The 20,973-nt window shown below is 41.4% G+C and overlaps 3 protein-coding genes across 5 annotated transcripts in view; 1 reads left to right on the forward strand and 2 right to left on the reverse strand.

Moving 5' to 3' along the window:
* The window catches only part of nphp3 (nephronophthisis 3), a 34,152-nt gene that overhangs the window by 9,340 nt on the left and 3,839 nt on the right, over positions 1–20,973 (forward strand). The window contains exons 1-13 of one of the 2 annotated variants that reach the window (XM_035618604.2): positions 4,933–5,283; positions 5,407–5,506; positions 6,318–6,443; positions 9,226–9,387; positions 9,475–9,639; positions 9,722–9,863; positions 10,007–10,128; positions 10,307–10,413; positions 10,585–10,696; positions 11,065–11,142; positions 11,485–11,623; positions 11,980–12,087; positions 14,006–14,104. In XM_035618604.2, the coding sequence (XP_035474497.2) occupies positions 5,072–5,283; positions 5,407–5,506; positions 6,318–6,443; positions 9,226–9,387; positions 9,475–9,639; positions 9,722–9,863; positions 10,007–10,128; positions 10,307–10,413; positions 10,585–10,696; positions 11,065–11,142; positions 11,485–11,623; positions 11,980–12,087; positions 14,006–14,104 (1,672 nt within the window). In that variant the 5' untranslated portion in view covers positions 4,933–5,071. Of the gene's footprint in view, positions 1–4,932; positions 5,284–5,406; positions 5,507–6,317; positions 6,444–9,225; positions 9,388–9,474; positions 9,640–9,721; positions 9,864–10,006; positions 10,129–10,306; positions 10,414–10,584; positions 10,697–11,064; positions 11,143–11,484; positions 11,624–11,979; positions 12,088–14,005; positions 14,105–20,973 lie in introns of those variants that run through there. The other variant, XM_035618598.2, reaches the window with a different exon arrangement.
* On the reverse strand, positions 632–5,505 carry uba5 (ubiquitin-like modifier activating enzyme 5). Of its 2 annotated transcripts, XM_035618610.2 has the most exons (13): positions 5,370–5,505; positions 4,613–4,754; positions 4,410–4,455; positions 3,988–4,077; positions 3,761–3,870; positions 3,584–3,670; positions 3,407–3,491; positions 3,195–3,299; positions 2,937–3,064; positions 2,722–2,857; positions 2,495–2,570; positions 1,510–1,616; positions 632–1,190 (listed from the first exon to the last, which is right to left on the reverse strand). In XM_035618610.2, the coding sequence occupies exons 2-13, from the start codon at positions 4,681–4,683 to the stop codon at positions 1,113–1,115; spliced, it is 1,119 nt and encodes a 372-aa protein (XP_035474503.1). In that variant the 5' UTR covers positions 4,684–4,754; positions 5,370–5,505; the 3' UTR covers positions 632–1,112. The 2 variants fall into 2 exon arrangements, with proteins under 2 accessions (XP_035474503.1, XP_035474502.1); XM_035618609.2 differs by lacking the exon at positions 5,370–5,505 and having other exon boundaries at positions 4,613–4,884.
* ackr4b (atypical chemokine receptor 4b) lies at positions 17,160–20,611 on the reverse strand. Its single transcript, XM_035618611.2, has 2 exons — positions 20,387–20,611; positions 17,160–18,786 (listed from the first exon to the last, which is right to left on the reverse strand). The coding sequence occupies exon 2, from the start codon at positions 18,777–18,779 to the stop codon at positions 17,658–17,660; it is 1,122 nt and encodes a 373-aa protein (XP_035474504.1). The 5' UTR covers positions 18,780–18,786; positions 20,387–20,611; the 3' UTR covers positions 17,160–17,657.

Here is a 20,973-nt window from a genome sequence, read left to right on the forward strand (position 1 = left end):
TTCTGTGCAGATCCAGGGGGAAAGGGGCTTCTTAAGCTTCTCCTAAGGAGATAACAGACAAACATTGCCTGAATCCATTGTTATCATGCCTTTACCTCTTAACTTTTACCAAAAATGTTCAAAGAATAGTACTACGTAGGACTATTGGACCTCAAGCAAGTTGGTTTCCAAATCCACATTCCAGACGTTGTGAATAAATAATACCCGAGATCTGCTGTCGTATACATCGAATAAAGATGCAATTTTTCATGTTTATGTTACGTATTATGTTTATCTATCAGTATTAAGTCTATATTCTCAAAAGGGAAAATATAGACCCCATGATTTAAAAAAAGAAGCCGAGACCAAGTCTGAGCAAACACCATCTGTGGTACTAAAACTAAATGTACATATATTTATTCATTTACATAAAGGATTTCAATGATGGTACCACGTGACTGTTCATGGCAAAGTACAATAAGTGTTGTCTGAGTGAATGTACATTGAGCCATAAGGGACACAATGTACCAAAACCTACAGTCTCATTGCCAATAATAATAATAATAGTAATACATGCCTTATCTTAATTATTTTTATGTGTATTACTGTAATGCATGTGTAGAGGAGAACAACAAAAATCACATCCATTATATTGAAGATTGTATTCCATCTAATAAATACTTTATTGAAACAACTTGAACATTATTCGTAAGCACTATTGTAGCAGATGTTTTCTTAAAGCCGAGTGAATGACCGAGCACATGCTGTACATCCACTCATCAAAACTGCAGAAAAGAAACATTGTGAAACATTTTAATGCAATGATGATATAATTTGAGATTTATAGACATTTAATTAGAGACTCTTTTGTACTAAACTTTTCCAGTACAAAGCACATGACACATTTAACTGCTTTTGATTTTTTTTTTTATATTCACTAAAGTAATGCCATCAGCAGCACTATTCATGCATCCCCATTTTGTAGCTGTTGGCAGGAATTATGGTGGGTTGTCATTAATTGGCTATTTTTCTTTTGTCCCCGAGCGGCCATCATTGGGTTGTTTTATTAGCAAAAAAAGCAATGGAAAGCTGTGTTTCATCTGAAATGCAGAAATGCTTCTTCGGACTGCTGCCTATAACTTTCTCATCTGAGCCATCAAGTCTTCTAGACTCTGTTCAGTCTCCTCCACTGTGTCTCCGCTTGTTGTATCCTGGTTCAAACAAAATAAATCAAAAATATTTTACATTACAATTTTGTTGAAAGTGCCTCTTTACTTAACACTACTGCAGACTCCTTTCCAAAGGATCGTGATTTTTGCCAGCCAGGCAGTGGTTTCATTTTATAGCAGTATGGAAAGAAATAAAAGTAAGACACTTGAATATTTCCAGATGTTATCTACAACACTGAATATTTAATTTGTTTACTTTACCGATATAATAATAAAACTTGTTATAATTTTAATTCAGAAAAAGGTCAGTAATACTCGCACATATTTTCACATTTACACATTTAAAACCAATAATACTAACCGCAGTAGGAATGGTGTAAGCCACAGTGATGCCTTCTGGGAGGTCAGGCACAGTGCCAGTTGCAGCCTGTAACTCTGCATCAGTCACCTCTGACACTAGTTCAATACCTGCACAGAACAACAAGGGTTCATACTAATCATTTGTATGGAGAGAAATTAGTCAAAAAATTGTTACAAACATGTATCGCATGATCTACAAGCAAAAGATAATATATAAATAAAGATATAATTGTTAATGGATTATAATCTAATTACAAAAAATAAATTTACATTTACCTTATATTGTGTGTTCTAATCGAGGGGTGACGTGCTGTTATGTCTATTTAGAAACGTTTCTTTCCCACTTTGAAATCGCACAAATTCACTGAAATCCCAGATGTCCCAGTCTTCCAACAGCAGTGAAACGCAGCGGACGTTTGTGAATCTTTTTGGAGAGGACAGCGGAAAAAGGGTCTCAAAAGTCCACACGCACGCACGCACACAGGCACGCACGCACGCAGGCACGCAGGCACGCAGGCACACAAACACGCACACACACGCACACACACGCACACACACGCACGTGTAAGCCCTTTCCATGCGTATCTAGCATTAAAAAATAAGCGAATACAGGGAATGTCAAATATTTTTTTGATATTTGTTCACACAGGAAGCTGCTTAAAAAGTGAACATTAATACATCAAATTGACATTAAAAATCTCTGCGTAAAATAAATATTTTCATTCAGTTTTTGTGATCTGTGCATTTGTAAAACTGTTTTTGAAACAACTGGATTTGAACATGCATTTGTGAGAACCAAAAGTTACGCAAAAATCATTGCACGCATTTGTAACTTGTCTTTTGCTTGTAGATGTGATACATATTTGTGACCATTTTGAGACTAATTTCTCTCCATACATTTGATGCAATATAAAATGTTGCACAACATCCAGGCGAAATATATGTTACATATCCAACACTATTAGCTGGAACTGTTTTTCACTCACCCCACTCATTGTCCTCGTGTACAACCTCCTCCTCTACCTCGACAACTTCCACCTTGGGTCGTTCGGCTTCCTTCTTCTAAAGAGAAAGTTAACGGGCGGCTGCCATTAATTCCTGCTTTCTAACAGGCACAATATCCGGGTCTGTATTACTACAGATTGAACGTTTTGTTCAGTCTTAATATCCTATTCCACATTCTAATGGAAAACAAATCACAAAGCACACAGACCTTGTACTCGTCCTGTTGTCTCCTGCAGTAGCGGTCGTTACACTGGGGATTGGCTCTCATGGCCATGGTGGGAAAGAAGTCCTGCATGGCGTTGTAGCCCAGATAATGACTGACAGTACCAAACTTTAACAGATACCTACGAGACAAAACATAAACTTTACACATTTGAATTCACTGCGTTCAGGTTTGGTTGGCATTAAATGACATTTTCTTACTTGAGGACATTTTGGACCAGGATGCCTGCGACCACACCCATGGTTGTTGGTAAGCTGGCAGCACATACACCCTCCCTCTTTAGGGTCTTCTCATCAATGTTAGCTGCCACCACCAGGGGAGGAGCACACTAACAGAAGATTTGACTGTTATTACAATGTTTTTACTACTGCTTTATCACTCAAGTATTATCACTTTATGACTTTTATACGATGTTAAGGATAAAAAAAAAGGATGTTGGTTGTGTGACGTGGACATACAGCAAAGCAGGCCGTCTCTCCGGGAATGATGAGCTGGATGTGTCCTGATACAGCGTTCTCGCTGACGCCAGACTCCATCCAGATCTGACCTAGTTCATTACACGCCTGATGCAAGCAGGATAACATAAAAAAATGCGCGTGAGCAACACTCTATGTACAAAGCACTGTATGGACTAGTACAGAGTAGACTGTAATGACAATGATGCACTCACTGTATTAATGGCCATTCTGGCCTCAAAGTTATCCACACAGCTCAGGACCAAATCCACTGGCATCCCTTCCTCCAGCCCTCCATGACTGAGAAGACACAGAATAACGTTATGATGGCCTGTTCAACTGTGGGGACAGAGGAGGAAGGAAACTAGAGCCTGGGGTGTAGTCATGCCCACCTGATGCGATCCATGAAATGTGTGAAATTGTCCATGGTGGTGATATTGTAGTTGTGGGTCTCAAATGAAACATCTGGATTGATGTTTCTGTTGGGAAATTGAGGGGCACGTAAGCAAATACGAAATCCGATGTCTCTGCTTTGGAGGAAGAGCGGTTAACTGTCAACCACAGTATACCTGAGCGTGTGTTCTGCTGCTTCCACTTTACTCAGGCCTGCCTGGTGAGGCTGGAAGAACAGTCTGTTCATATTGGCCAGCTCCACTTTATCGTAGTCAAAGAGGAGCAGCTGTGGTGACAGAAGATGACATTGTGCAAAGGTAAGACCACACAAGAAGACAAACTGTTGAACCAAAAGAATGTAAATAACGGCGGCATGTATGGAGTAATCAAACGGTTGTATTACCTTCCCAATGCCGCATCTAGTGAGCATTTCAGCTGTCACGCTGCCAACTCCACCAACCCCAACCACAGCCACTGTGTAAGTCCGGATTTTCTGTCAGAAAAACTTTTGCATTTTAGAATTCATCCATATCCATGCAGTAGCACTGATATCTAAAAAAAAAACAATATATTACTAGTGGCTCCGGCCATCTGTGGAATTAACATTTTCTATAACTTCAATAAAAATGTCAGTTCATATTTTAAAAACAAAAGCACATAAGAAAGATATTGGTATAATTGTCATTTGAGATTAATGGAAAATGTTGGCAATGGGTATAGGATTCAAGAACAATATCAGTTACTTCATATCTGTATTACTTCCTTATTAGTATAATAAAATTCCCGTTAGGCCTAGAGCAGCGAGCACAAACTCAGATATCATACCTCATAATCATCCACGATGCCCATTCTCTTTAAAGCCATTAGACGACTGCAATGAAAACACAGCTGGGATTAGCTTGTGCTCCATGAGATGCCACCATGTGTTGAGTGAGTCATAAGGCGTAGCCCTTTTAACACCGCGAGCAGCCCGGACCGAATCTGTCAGAAGCTTCAATAATACAAAATAATGACATAAAAAAAGTCACCTGTACGGGTTGGAGTCGACAACCTCCGCGCTCATTTTGTCAATCTTCGGTCTGTGCAGCGCATCATCCATGGCACACTGCTTCTGCTTACACTTTATCAGTTCATTTTCCAGCTCTCTCACACGCAGCTTCAGTTCCTCTACTGTCGCCATTGTTACAAAAAGAAAGAAGAACTTCAGTCCAAATGGACAGCCAAGACGTCTAAATCGGCACAGAAAGTACACGTCTTCACAACTCAAATCAGCTGTCAGGATGTGTGTTGCCGCAAACAACGTCCGTGCAGAAAACGAGTACGAATACCTCAAACAGTTCCTACATAGTTGGTGGATTATTTGAACAGTCTTTCGAGGAAATTGGATGACCGTCGAGTTATTGGCCATTGTACTATAAAAAAAAAATAATTATTTCTAGATATTGCCATGAGTAAAATTAATTTTGGGGGACGTTACGTCGGTGTGCATGCGTAAACGGCCCGACCGTTATCAACCGTCTAGCGGTCGGATCGGGTCGGATCCACGACGCACCTGGAGACGACCGCTGCAATCTACCTGCCGAGACATGGACGAGCTGACAACTCCTGTGCGCCAACAGCACAAATTCGACGTTGGCAGACTTCAGGAATATTTGTCTGCCAAGTTGAACGCCGACACACTCACTGTCAGACAGTACAGGTACGACAGAGATCAGCGGGGGGTGTTTCACAGTGGGTTGACTACAGTCAACTTAATAATGTGCAGGTGTGATTCTCTTATCTCACAAGCAACAAGCTAACAGCTATGGGTTTTTTCCTCCAGCGCTGGCCAGTCGAACCCGACCTTCCTCATCCAGACGCCCTCACAAAGCTATGTCCTCAGGAAGAAACCCCCCGGCGAGCTGCTGCCCGGGGCGCACAAGGTGGGATTCCACAGATGAATCATTACTTTGGTCTAAGAGAAGAAGAAGAGAGAAAAAAAACCCGGCACCAGATTAGTTGGCGGTACAGTTGCGTGTCGTCATGTCACTTGTCCAGCAGGGGGAGAGACTTCACTTGGTTCCGGTTGACTGAGGAGTTTGACGATAACTTTACATTTTCCGTGAAATCCACTATATGAATATATAATAAGGCCCAGGTAGCTTTCTTGATCTAGCAAAACTTGATAAATGTAGTGCAATGATTATTACAAATGCTACTCTTTAGAAATAAATGTTATCTATCTATAATATCTAATAAACTTGTTCCTGTAAAAAACTATGTCATTTACTTGCTGTCGTAGATACCATAGGAGGCAGACATCTGATCAAGTTTACTGTGTTGTATTGAGTTCTGCTGATTTTCAAATGGATTTCAATGAAATAAATGATTAATCTGTTATAACTGACAAAGATCCACGGAATCCCAAGTGAATATTGATATATTATTTGAAACTTTTCTTACATATATTTTGAATTATTGCTTTTTGTTCCACTGATCACCTCTGCACAGATTAAAATGACAGTGATTTAACTGTACCTTAAGAATTAGATGTGTACCGAATACATTCTATCTGTAGTTTATATTTACACAGACCTTTGTAAGAAAAATGTTCTATGAATTTACAGTTGTATACCATGTATAGGACACTATATCAAGAAAGTATCTGACCTGTAACCATGAGATTACAATAGGGGTGATGTTTTTGCATGGTGTGGTTGATCTTTGTGACTTTTGTGACTTTTGTGTCTTCAGGTGGACAGGGAGTACCGGGTGCAGAAGGCCCTGTTCTTGGCTGGTTTCCCTGTGCCTCAGCCTCTTTTACACTGCACCGATGTTGAAGTCATTGGAACAGAGTTCTACTTGATGGAGCATGTGAAGGTAGATTTGAGCCACCAAGAGCCAAACTTCACAAGACTGTGAAGCCCACTTTTATATCCATTGTTGTTTGCTCTCTATACTGATGATACACAATGTTATTTGGACTTACATGGGCTGGCCTAATGACACACTTTAGCTTGACATACCCGACTGAGGCACAAGCCTCTAAATATGTACTTTGGTATCATATGATGGTCAACTATCATCCACGAGGGTGTTTAATCAGGAACAACTGGACTGGTTTGTACTTTCACCTTCATCCAAGAGGCATCTTCAGTTCTAATTAAGTTGTGGTGAATCCCAATTATTTAACCTCTGTGTTCATGCTCCAGACTGTTTGAGCGGCTGTCTACGGCTACCTGTGATTCACCACAACTTACAGGAGCTAGAACTGAAGAAGCCTCTTGGATGAGAGTTGAAACGTCCACAAGAAACTACAAACAACCTCGTGGATAAATATGACCTGGATGAATGAGAATTTCCACAGACGTCCACTATCATGTAATGAAATGTTAGATGTGGGTCATTCCACACCAGTTTACCTAGGACCTCCCAGTTCTTGTAATGGATTCTCTTGGGGGAAAAAATCATGTAAAAAACATTCATAATAATAATAATAGTAATAAATTTCATTTATAGAGCACTTTTCATTGCTATAAGCAATCTCAAAGTGCTACAGAGTAGAAACAGGATAAAAGAAGGTTTAAAAAGAAAAAAACATCGGTGGAAGAAAAAGTACAAAAATTTAGGGGAATGCTTGTTTAAAAAGAAAGGTTTTCAGGCCCTTCTTAAAAGAGAGAGTGCTTTGTGGAGCCCTCAGGTGGTCTGGAAGGGAATTCCACAGGCAAGGAGCGGCTGAGCAGAAGGCTCAATCCCCCATGGTGCGCAGCCTGGTCCTGGAGGGGTGAAGGGTGAAGGTTTTGTTTCTGGAGCGGAGGTTGGGTGAGGAGGTTTGTGGTGAGAGTAGATCTTTCAGGTAGGGAGGGGCATTGCCATGGAGGCACTGATAGGTGAGTAGGGAGATTTTATAATCAATCCTGAAAGACACAGGAAGCCAGTGGAGTGAGTGAAGGACAGGTGTGATGTGGTCATATTTTCGTATCCTCATCAGGATCCATAGCGGCGCTGTTTTGGATGTTTTGAATGCTCTTGCCAGGAGTCCCGATGAAGAGAGCGTTGCAGTAGATAACGGGAGACAAAGGCATGGACAAGGTTTTCGGCATCTAACAGACAGAGTGTGGGACGGAGTTTGGCAATTTTCCTGAGGTGATAGAAGGCGGTCTTGCACAGATGTTTAATGTGGGTGTCAAATGTAAGATGAGGGTCAAATCTTACACCCAGGTTGGTAACTGTTGATGAGAAGGATATATTTTGACCAGAGAAGGTGATTTGGGTTATGGGGGATGAGTGGACCTGGTGTGGTGTGCCAAATAAATAGCTTCTGTTTTGGAACTATTAAGCTGTAGGAAGTTTTCTGTCATCTCAAGGCAGGAGCTCAGTGATGACCATGAAAGTGAGGCTGCAGATGAGATGGGGGCAGTTTTTATGTAGAGCTGTGTGTCATCAACGTAGCAATGGAATGATATTCCATGCTGGCTGATGATGCAGCCAAGGGGAAGAGTGTAGAGGGTGAACAGAGTGGGGCCGAGAACCGACCCTTGGGGGACTCAACAAGTGACAGTGAGTGTTTGCGATTTTGCTCCTCCCAAGGAGACATGGTAGGACTGGAACCAGCTCAGGGCGGAGTCAGAGAGTCCGATGGTGTGTTGGAGTTGCTGAAGGAGGTTATGGTCAACCGTGTCAAAAGCTGCAGACAGATCCAGAAGGATGAGGAGCGATGGTGATCCAGTGTCAGCCGCCACCAGCAGGTCGTTTGTGACCCTGACCAGGGCTGTTTCGGTGCTGTGGGCGGAACGGAAGCCGGACTGGAACTTCTCAAATAGGGAGTGAGAATTTAGGTGGTCCTGAAGATGTGCGGCGACTACATTTTCCAGCACTTTGGACAGAAATGGGAGGTTGGAAATGGGCCTGTAGTTGGCGAGGATTTCTGGGTCTAAAGTGGGTTTTTTGAGGAGGGGTCTGATGACAGCAGTTTTGAGATCAGATGGAACATATCCAGCCTGGAGTGAGTGGTTGATGACTTAGATGATTAGGGACTTAGAGCGCAGACGTTGGATTTTACCAGGGCTGTAGGAAAAGGGTCCAGGGTACAGGTGGAGGGTTTCATCTTGTGGATGATGTCCTCAACCTCTCGCTGAGAGATCTTGGGGAAGCAGCAGAGAGGCTGAAAAATCTCAGGAAGTGGGTCGGCAGTAGGGACTGACAGAGCAGGAGGGCTGGAGAGAAGAGAGCGAATGGTGTAGACTTTTTTCCTGAAGAAGATGATTAAGTTATTGCACTGCTCTTCTGTGGTATTGGTGTGTGAGAGAGTTTGAGGTTTGAGGAGATGATTTATAGTAGAAAAAAAAATAGAAGAAAAGTAGAAAAGGAAATCCACTGATTCATTTGCTGATGTGAATTTTGGGGAGGGTATTTGCTGGAGGTCCAAAGTCATGTTGTCCAGGTTGATGTTTTTTTTCCCTTGCATGTGACCTTGCAAAATCCTATGGCTCTTCTCCAAATCCTTTATTAGTAATGATTTTTTTTAAACTTAATTTTTTTCAAATTTGCAATGACATGAATTGAGAAAAGTATTGTATTCTTGTTGATTTGGCTTGGAAATTCCCATATTCAAAAGAAATAAAATAAACACAAACAATGTTCATCCACCTCTATTGGACAGGGGCGTATATTCAGGGACCTCCGTCTCCCTGGAATGAGTCCAGTAGAGAGAACGGCTGTCTATGTGGCTGCAGTGGAAGTGTTGGCAAAGCTCCACTCACTGGACCTGGCGTTACTAAACCTTGAAGGATATGGAAGAGGACCAGGCTACTGCAAGAGACAGGTGAGATAGATAATGCATCAAAAAATAACTTGACATCTAATCTGGATCACCTAGTTTACATCCAGAAATGTCTTTCATTCTTTAAAGGTGTCCACCTGGACGAAGCAGTACACTTCAGCAGCCCACAGAGACATTCCAGCCATGAACGAACTGTCTGATTGGTTGATGAAGAATTTGCCAGCCAATGACGTTGAAGTCACACTTGTCCATGGAGATTTCCGATTGGATAACTTGATATTCCATCCAAGAGAGGTACAGTTTCTCAGACACTGACTCTTACCACTTTGCTGCATTTGACAGTAAAACCGTCACAAACTGCATTTTATGTCATTAGGCCCGTGTGATGGCAGTGTTGGACTGGGAGCTGTCTACCACGGGGCAGCCCCTGGCAGACATGTCCTACTTCCTAATGCCTCACTATTGGCCCAGAAGCCTCAGCCTTACCAGCAAACTGGGCAGCTTAAAAGGAATAGAAGGTAATGAAAACCAAGAACTAATAACCCTGAGCAGGATTTACAGCTATTAAAAATGGCCAGGTAGAAGAATATATTGTTTTCTGATTTATTAAAAAAAAGTCATTTTACCTTCCCCATTTTTCGTCTCTCCTACCAATGAGCAGGTATTCCAACTGTGGGTGACCTGATCTTCATTTACTGCAGATGCCGGGGGATACCATCTGCTTTGCCACAGTTGAATTTCTACCAGGCCCTGTCTTTCTTTAAAATGGCAGGCATTGCCCAGGTAAGTCCCCGTTATGTGCCAAGTTCATCAGAATAAAAGGAGCTTATGGCAGTAGACTGGCATATGAAAATATAGTTTTGAGGTTTTAAATGTGATATTACTTGAAATGTACAGTGAAAAACAAGGAAATGAGATTGACTGCTCACTCTTTTCTTATTCACCTTTTTTTATGCTCCAGGGAGTCTATGCTCGCCACCTACTGGGTAACGCCAGTGCGCCCAATGCAGCGCAGTTCAGCCAGTGTGTGGAGCCCTTGGCTAAGGTTGCCTTGCAGCTTGCACAGGGGTTGGTTGCAGTTATTATTGTTCTGAATTAATGGAATTTGACTCAAAGCATTAAGGCAGTCCTAACATTTCCACCTGTTGACTAAACTTACGTCAGCACCAGTTGGAACTCAGCGTCCAGCTGCTGCTCCCAGTATTTCTGGGACTGTTTATGAGGTGTATTTCTCGCTAGGTCTCTCACAGGTCCAACAGGAGACAGGCTCTTCCTCCAGACAGCTGGAGGTCAGGCTGTTCTCCAGCAGGTCAAAGACTTCATGAGACAATACGTGCTTCCTGCTCAGGAGGTCAGTGCCAAGTTCGGCCGACAACAGAAGAGAGATTTGTGTGCTTGGTGGACTTTGATCTTGGCCATGAATTTAACTGAACACAGAGGTTCATTCATGCGACCAGGACTAATTAATTTGAGCAGGAGAACAATAAATCTTATATAGTATTGCACACAGAGAAATATGTAGGGTTCTTAATGCAGTGCAGAGATGGCATTGCAAATCATTTTTTTTTGTTTCTTGTATTTGTAAGATAAATATGGGGCAGTCTCCCACTGATGAAAGCCATGCCTAGTGTGTGCAGAGTCGACATGAAATGGGTTTTTAGGTTCAGATTACTGGGAACTGTTTTACCAATCCACTGGGTAACTTTTTTTTTTCTACAGGAAGTTGCAGAGTACTACTCTAAACACGCTCAGTCTTCGCAGAGGTGGCACACCCCCCAAATAATAGAGGATCTGAAGGTATGTAAGGATATTGTTGCATCTTTATTCACTCTTTTTCCAAATATCATCAATATATGACAAAGCACAATAAAGTCTTAGAGAGCAACGCGAAAGCCTGGTATCAATCCAGCAGGTTCAAAGGCGACATATTTAAATTCTGTCTAAACACTGCAACTCCCTTCTGAGTCAGCAACAGACAATACAATCTATCATTGCTAGTGTTAATTAAACAAAAATACAGTTTCATTAATGTTTTGATCTGTTCCAAACATTACTAACTATCTAATTCAATGAAGTGTTCAGTGTGTGCGCACAGATGTGCTCTGTACAATACTATGAATATTTTTTTCCGCTCTCCAGGTGAAAGCCAGGGAGGCAGGGCTGTGGAACCTATTCCTACCCGCAGTCAGTGGTCTCAGTCAGCTGGACTATGCCTATATTGCAGAGGAAACTGGACGCTGCCTCTTTGCCCCTGAAGTTTTCAACTGCCAAGCTCCTGGTAAAACCACCTACCTGGTGTCATAGTTTCAGATAATTTAGAAGAACACTTCAAAGAACACTTTGAGACACTTCTGTCTTTCTGTAAATAACTTACAGAAGATTGTATGCACTGTTTCATGGTCTGGAAACATCAGTCAGAGTTCTCAGACTGATGAGAGATGTCAGCTTTGTTTTTATCATATCAAACAAACATGTTTCTACACATCTGAAAACATTACAATCTGCAAAGTTGGCTCTTTTAAAGTATTTGCCACATGAGTTAAATCCCTATGGCTGAAATCCCAGAGAGCATATTATTTTCCAAATTTATCTCATAATTTACTCGAAGACTATGTGTGTTATGTTTCTCCACAGACACAGGGAATATGGAGGTGCTAAACATGTTTGGCAGTGATGAACAGAAGAGGAAATGGCTGGAGCCTCTGCTCAGAGGAGAGATCCACTCCTGTTTCTGTATGACAGGTATTTCCATAACCATGTTCATCCGCATCTAGGCCTGTCACGATAACTCCTTTTTGTTGCACGATATATTGTCCTAGAAATTTTTTCGATAAACAATATTATTGTCATTTTAAGACCATTTTTTGATACTGAATCATGTGAGCTTGCTTGTTGCGTATGCAAGTCCTAAAAGATTTTTGTTGCTGCTGAGAGAAATGTTATCCAAAGTTTACACTTGCATTTAGGCCTCAGACAAAACAAGCAATATGTAGACGTGTTGCCTTTAGAAAAATACTAAGAAATCCATATTTTCTGACATTTATAGACCAAACCAGTGATTTATTAATCATACAACGAGAACAGATGAGAGGACAGAAGCAGCGAGACTTTGCGGGGCTGTTGTGGACATTCATTCTTTAGTCAACAAACACAATGGCTGTTATTGAGGTCAAATTAATTTATGGTACGATAAGTCAATAACGAAATTACTGTGACAGGCCTATTTGCATCATTTAAAGATGAGAGATTCATATTGTGGGCTCACTGTGCTTTACAAGTCAATTTGTAGCCTGTGAATTGAGATTTGAGATTTTAGGATCGAGATCTCAGAGTGTGCATCTGTAGCGACATTTTCAGAACCGATTATAATCGAAAGCTACTGAAAGGTCCAATTAAATTAAAATGTCATTGTTCCCAGCATCAAAGGACAGCGGTTAGTTTTTTTTTAACCTTAGCAGGGTGAGCCAAGTGCTGTGGTCCACACAGAAGCCTGAACGATATTTGTCATAAATCTTGTTGCACACTGAAAACGGCAGAAGTTGTAAGAAGACTTTTTCCAGGACTTTTTATAAGGAAAAAAAAGTAACTGAGATTGGTTTGAAGTAATCTGGAATAGCTGGTTTAAGCATGTGTAAAGCCGTGTTTTATTTCAGAAATGAAATAATTAAGTTGTAGACTTGAGGCAGCATTTTGGATCACTTCCTGCTGCCTCTTTAGAACCAGTGTTTTGCCCTGTTACTAGGTGCTGCTAAAGTTCAGCTCTCACCATATATCATTGTGGTTTTCTGTCAAACTTTCCACTGATGTTTTTGTTCTCAAATGAAGGGGTTGACGAACAGCTCGTCTTCTACCTGAAAAGGAATAATTGATGGAGTGGATGCTGATTCAGGAAGATGGAAACCGTCGATGTCTTAAGCAGAAATATTTATTATAAGAGCTCAATATATATCAAGGAGATTTCTGGTTCATTCACACAGATCAACAAGGTGGTCAGTGTATGGCGCCCCAAGACAATCTGCCTGTTCCCGGTCTCTGTAGTGTATTTAGTTCAGGGTAAAGTCGTCATCTCCCCGCGACTATGACACCTCAAGAGAGACTTCAGCTGCTTGATGATTGTTGACAGGTTGACCTTGCTTGCTTGGTGCCTGAGAAGACTCGTCATAACAGTTTCTCAGGGGAGGATAGACAAAATTCCACGACACTACCGACTCTGTAAAAGGCTTGTTTGTAAATTCAAACTAGCTCACTACGAGTATTTCCGCCCTGTTTTTCTGCAATTTTGGTTTCCACTCCGCCTGGAAAAACTGGCATGCCAGAGGTGATTGCAGTGGGATGTGAACCTCCCTGTGGTTTTCATGGACACAGATGGTGATTAGCTGTTTTCGGGGAGATTTTTTCGTCTGCAGTCTAGTTGTTTTATTACACTGCTAGGAAAAGGAACCTCCATCTCATGCTGGTAAACAATGTCTGTGTCTGACTCATATGTGGTACAGTTAAAGTAAAAAAAATTGTGCGTGCGTGTGTGTGTGGGGAAAAGATGGAGCATTAAGCAAAGGCAGAGGTATGGACATTGGTAGGACTCTCATTGTTTTAAAATGAGTCATTTGATGTAAAATTTTTATTTTGTGAGTTTCAAGATGACCTGTGATTCCTTCCCCAGAGCCTGATGTGGCCTCTAGTGATGCAACCAATATGGAGTGTACTCTTCAGAGGGATGAAGACAACTATGTCATAAACGGCAAGAAATGGTGGAGCAGTGGTATGTCTGTTTCTATTTCTATTAGGTATATAAGGCAAAAAAAAAAGATTCTTTACACCACCAAGAGTACTGAACATACCATTAGGTGCCCCTTTGAAAACGAGATGGGGCACCTCTAGTCATCAACATGTAGACAAGACAGGAGGAGACGAAACAAGCATCATATGCGCACTGTGCCATGGTTGAAGTCCTGAATACAAGACTTCAATCTCTGGTCTCGTAAGCTTCTACTTTTTCTCCAGTTGCCGTTGTCATGAATGAACACTTCCAGACATGGGGCAGGTTTTTTTTAACACTTTTCTAAAGATAGATGGGTTTTAAGAAGAATGACGTGGCCTGTTTCCTACGAACTCACGGTACGAACAAATGTAAGAGAAATTTAGGATAAGAATACAAAAACGTTCTTCCTTAAGGCCCATTGTTTCTATGAAAGTAAATCTGAAAAGACCATTGTGTACTCAAGACCACTTCTCAGAAAAGGAAGGGTTTAAACGTAATCCAAGATGTTTCTTGGATTACGATAAATGCTTACCCACACGGGTAACATATGGACAACTAAAGTGCAGATGACTCACAAAACTTTTTAATGATCATTAGAAGGCCACATGCAGTTATTGTCATTGTAGTGATTCAGAATGAACCATGCAGCTAATTGCCCTTAAAATAAGTGTTTATGTAAGTGTAAATCTAAATTCCCCAAAAACCTGTAAACTATTGTTGCGCTGCACTGAGTTGACTTGATGCACATATTCATTGTGTTTATCCTCTGAACATTAAGACTGTGAGTCATTCTGTGAGTCATTCTGTGAGTCATTCTGTTAGTCACGTGTGAGTCAGTGTTCTTGTGATTCATAGTGCGATCTAATATTTTGCTGACTGACTCAAGTAGTTTATCCTGTTAAACAACACAATATGATCTGGATGAGCACTCTGCAAGTTCTCATGTTAAGACACTGTTGTCAAATTAAGCTTGTAAGGGTTTTATAAACAGTTATCGCTTAAATAAATAAAGCTCTTATTAGTGTTTTTACATGTTCACCGTGCACCTCTCCAGTCACTATGAGTTGAAAGATATTCCAGATGTTTCCTCTGACACACATGTGGCCTGAGCCTTTAACTCCCAGTTGAATGGAAAACAGTTGTCTGTTGTTTTTGTTTTTGGGTTTGGCCAGAAGTTGTTCTTGTAAAACACTTAGAGCGGCTTTACTGAAAATGAGCAAAATTCCACTTTCAGATTATTGTCTTCATGAAGTGCACACCCTGTCTTTGTCATACTTTAGTTATTCTCTTTTCTGAACAACCCCCTTTTTTTCTCAGAAGTGAACTTTCCATCGGTAGAAAAAAATACCTTCTGGGGTTGTGTGACCATCCTCTGCCAGCATGAATCTATCTCTCTGTTAGGAAGGAATGCTCATGTGCTAGTGGCCGTTTCATACTCACTGACCTGCGGCAGCTTTTGTGTCAAACCATATTCTTCAAGCGTAGAAATCCAGCTTCAAGTCCAACAAAAGGGAAAAGGAAAACTAGACACTGTTGTATTGTGTTGTGTTTTGCAATGGTAACTTGTTGTTTTCAAGTATCAGATATAAACTGCCCATTTTCCAGTTCCTCGTTGACGTGTTAGTGGTTTTTCCCAATGTGCAGTCCAAGGCGTGTCTCCCTAAAGGAGGATCAGTGTATTTATTTACACTTGTACAGTAGTAGTTTTGCCAAGGAGCAACTCAGTGTACTGTACTGTATTTCATTGTGATAATTACAAAGCAGTTCCCGTGTTAGGTTGTAGTAGATTTCTTTGTATAACTGCTAGTTGTCAGAATTACCCTCCCACTGTAACTCAAACTTGATGTTGCCTGTAAACATGCACCACCACACACTGATGCAGTTTTCCTCTTTGCTTCGGATAATACGTTAGAATTATTCCCAGACCTGCGGTCATTTATCTTCCAGCCATTGGCGTTGTTGTTCACACACACACAGAAGCACAGAGGATGTACACACGTTAAACATTTGAAGTAGTTACCAGTGGAATAGAATTATACAAGTCATTATAATTTCATCTGTCTTCCGGCCAAATTAAGATCGCTAAATAAAACATCAGGTTATGACGCTTTAGTTTAAACCTAATTTAAAGTCCGAAGTCAATCTGGGGCAGACTTTAATCATTTCAAATAAAATATAGATTGTAATGGCAGAGTGTAATTATGGTTTGTTAATAAATAACTAAGTTTGGAGTTTTAGAACTTCCTTGTTTACTCATTCAGTGAGATGGAACTTAATACTTTCATTACCAAGGAACTAAGGAAACCATTGAAAGCTTAGCCAAAACCTTTGAATCTCTGGCGAGACACGCCTAGTTTGTTTACTGTACAGTGTTCGCTCCCACAGAGTGGAGCTGTAAGGCATCACAGTGGAGAGAGGATCACTCACAGGCACTGCAAATGAAACGCATTTGACAGACGCTGAAAGCAAGTGGAAAGAATGTTACGTCTAGAGGTTTTTATAAGCTTGTTGGGATAGTAGATTAACCCTCTCTCTATTGTAGTAATGCAACACTGAGCCTACATCTGATATGCTGTAAAAGGGTTGGATGGAGCATAATGTTATATGAAGGCATCAATGAAATTCAAAGGGGGAAAGATTAAATACTCCACTTCTGTAGTCTGGAGAGAGCGTTTATATACCACTGACATGTTAAGTCAGTACATAGACCTATAGATAGCACTTGACTGCAAACTCATTATTGAAATTAAGAAAAGAAAGGGTGTGGAATAGAAGTAGCATTCACATTTCACACGCCTGTGCAGTTTGATGGTATGGGGGAGGGGTCCCTCCTGCTGTTTGTCTTTCTGTCATTATCTGCCAAATGCTTTTCAACTCAGTGGGTCACCGACTGTACAAGCAGGCCAGTCTCGTCCCAACACAAAGACACAGGATGTGATGAAATGAGATGCAGACGATTGACTGGAAAGTTGAAGTGGATTTGTCTTGAACAGCCGGAGCAGCACCTCTTGCGTTTCAGCTGCATCTAATTGCAACAGATGTTGATAGATTCATGTCACTGAAAATATTTTTATTTAACAAAATATTTAATTCGTACAAAATATGTTTTCTTAGTTAATGCTTATGCATATGTATTCATTGCACTAAGGAATTAGAGGGTCTGGCTGCAGACCGCTGGAGCTGTGGAGCTCCACAGTAGACCGGAAACACTTGACAGTCACGTTCGTCAGAAGTGCGCAAAATAATGTACTGGAACGTATTGAAATGTGGCAAACAAATGTGTGCATTACTGACAACAACTCGTATGGAGTGTGGATCAACATCGCTATCATTTACTATATAAAAATAATAAGCTACTTCCTTATTGTATTGAGGCCATGTGTTTCCAGTCTAGCGTGGAGCTCTAGCGGTCTGTAGCCAGACCCTTCTCCAAAGGAACTAATATTAATAGTTATTGACATCAAGCTTACATCATAATAAAGATGTGCAAATATATTAACATAGACATACAATTTGTATAGGTGCTTACAGGAATAAAAATGTGCTTTGGGTCTTAAATAGTGAAGGTGCTCGTGTCACGGTCGTCTGAACCAGACTGCGATTGTGTTTGATTGCGTGTATTGAGTGAGATCTCCACCGCTGGCTCCTCGCTGACGTGTCTCGGCTGTCTCTTCAATCGCTGTCCGAGGTGCTTGGCAGCCTTGAGGACGTGTCCCCTGAATGAGGATCCGATGAAGGCGTAGAGGACGGGGTTGATGCAGGCGTGGGTCAGTGCCAGGCTCTCTGTCACTTGGAGGGCATGGTCCAGGCCCTTGCTGACATCGCAGTCGGTCACAAGGATGTAGATGACGTCCATCGCTCGGCAGAGCTTGACCACGTTATAGGGCAGCTGGGTGAGCAGGAACACGGCCACCACGGCCAGCAGGACTCGCAGCGTGCGCCACTTCCGGTCTCTCCGCACCCCGGCTGCCTGGCTCAGGGCACGGCCCACCCAGCAGTAGCACACCACCATGACTAGGAAAGGTATCAAGAATCCAAGGGTCACCTCCAGAAGCTCCAGGGCAGCCTTTGCAGGTCGGGCCATGTGGAGTGGGTAGACGGCTGTACAGGCCATCCTGTCATGGGAGTGCTTCACTGTGGAGAAGATAAGTTCAGGGAGGCCAAGAAAGCTGGCCACAGCCCACAACAGCACACACACCAGGAGCCATTGTCTCTTTACTTGGCCACGCGTCCCTGTCCTGCCCATTGGATTATGGGCTACAGCACGGTAGCGATCCACGCTGATACACGCCAGCAGCAGCATGCCACAGCTGAAGTTGGTACTGTAGAGGAAAGAGGTGAGCTTGCAAGCTGGCGAACCCAATTTCCAGCCGTGAACGGCATCAGCCGCCCAAAAGGGCAGCGTGAAGAGAAGCAGCAAGTCCGACACGGCAAGGTTAAGGATGCACACATCAGTCAGGGTTCGTAGTCGCAACCGTGATGTGTAGACCACCACCACCAGGGCGTTCCCAGCCAGGCCAACCACCAGAGCCAGGGCGTAGATGACGGGGAGGAAGGCGCTGGCAAAGGAGCGCACTGCCTCTTTGTCACAGATACTGTGTTCGTAGTCATAGTAGTAACTGTCATTTAAGCTTGAGTCTTCTTCTTCGTCATGATACGTGAAGTCTTCCATCATGTTTTTGCTGGAGAGAAGAAAAAAGAGAATTGTTTATTTTTTAAATGGGAAAGCATTTGACTTTTTCATTGCTCATGCTGTGATTCACATTATGGACTATATACTCAGCCAATTTTACAAAGAAGTGCAACTCCTGTGTGATCTAACAGAGCGAGAGGAGTCGAAGCCATGTGCTCCTTTTCATCTGAAACAGGAAAGAGGAGGTGTTTCTGTGCAAAGTCAAAAATAGGAGGATTCATGTGGAGGGAGAGGTGAAGACGACACTCAGGTGTAACCAAGGTCTTTAAAGAGATTCAAATCCAGGATGTTGTTTTTACTGTGTGCTGGTTCAACAGGACGTCCCATGGAAGTAAAACTTTCATTCAGACTCTCCAGCTGTTTGTTGCAGATGCCGTATGTCTCCTGGGGACTTGTGAATACAACTGAACATGTTGAGTCTTGAAAACAGATAACTATCTTAACAAACCTCAAAGGAACACCAGGATCCACCTGAGCGGATAATTAATGATCATATTTTTTCATACATATATTATATTATACATTTGGGAAACTGTGTAAGACCAATATATTACGTAATATCTAGATATGTAGAATATTTTACTTCTCAGGAAAAAAAAAAGAAGGCAAATCACACTAAAATGACAAGTCATTTTTTATAGTTATATAATGAGTCGTTAACTCCCAAATGGGAGGAGCAGGAGTCCTGAAATAGATGTTCGTTGAAATATACACTAAAATATGTCAAGTATTCTCCTGCTGTCAACAACTGTGATTTATATGTAACGGGAGTGTAAGAGGTCAATACAAGTTCTATAGCTGTTGTTTTTGGTCTTCACAAATTAATACAGAGAAAGTCCTTGTTCTTTTTTGACAACATAAATGAACATACATTTAAATATATATGATTTAGTAGTTAAATATAAATGTACATGTAAAGTGATGATAATTGTACAAACAATACTTGTAAACAATACAATATAAATCAACCTTTGACATTACACAATGATATCGGATTTAGCTTTTAAGAGTGATTTATCTATTATTTTTGGAGCAGGGTGACAATTTTTTGCCCACATTTAGATGAAAGATTTTGCGTTTAATTCATTTTATGAAAAGGAAAAAGATGAAAAGATCTGAATAAAGTCTCTGAGACTGAAGTGACCGCTGAGGTGTAACTCAAAACAACAGTGCCTGTAGTCAGAATGATTAACGTCAGTCACGTTAGCGATCAGAAAACAGAGAAACAAACACAAGCCGCGAGCAAACGAGTGTAGCTTGTTAACATTACCTCACTATGGTTATGATAATGTCATAAAATATACAGGACTTTGACTGTTAGTCTGACAGTAAAGTCAAACCTCTGACTCGACTTACAAACAAGGTGCAATACTTTTCTATATATCTCAAGGAAATATATAAAATGTAGTTAGTCAGTTTGTTGATTTAACAATAACAATACGAATATAAATAAAGACAACAATACATGTTCAAAGAATATAAGGTCCTAACAACATTGTATACACAAGCCTCCAAAAGGTTGTTGTAAAGAAAGTCATAGTTTGACTTGTGTAGTTGAAAACAGAAAACACTGACAGAAAAAATCTTACCTCTTCTCTGTTCCTTTAGTTAGATTCGTGAAGTTGATTTGAAAAATCCCTTTTTTTTATCGTACACAAACATTTGTTATGAATACTGAGGAGAAAAGCTTTAAGCGTGGCAGCACCGAAGTGACTGATTTCTGCCTCTGCCCGCCCCTCTCCCATTCCTGCTGACACTGCTCACCACGTAGCTTTGTGTGTGTGTGTGTGTGTGTGTGTGTGTGTGTGTGTGTGTGTGTGTGTGTGTGTGTGTGTGTGTGTGTGTGTGTGTGTGTGTGTGTGTGTGTGTGTGTGTGTGTGTGTGTGTGTGTGTGTGTGTGTGTGTGTGTGTGTGTGTGTGTGTGTGTGTGTGTGTGTGTGTGTGTGGCGTGGTGAGTGTGAGTGTGATTGATGGATGGCTAAGATAAATAACATTTCTGTAAGTCTGTAAGTAAATTGTGAACTCTCTCTCCCTCTTGTGACGTCACACAGGGATTTCCCCGGTAGCTGCCGTTTATTTGTGCAAGAAGAGAAATGACGTGAGGATATAGAATAACTATCCCATATGGACCGTGTTTGTTATGTTGTTTGTGTGTTTTACTGGAATGTTTTGTGGT

Source organism: Scophthalmus maximus, chromosome 21, assembly GCF_022379125.1.
Source record: "Scophthalmus maximus strain ysfricsl-2021 chromosome 21, ASM2237912v1, whole genome shotgun sequence".
In the NCBI taxonomy this organism is placed as follows: domain Eukaryota; kingdom Metazoa; phylum Chordata; class Actinopteri; order Pleuronectiformes; family Scophthalmidae; genus Scophthalmus; species Scophthalmus maximus.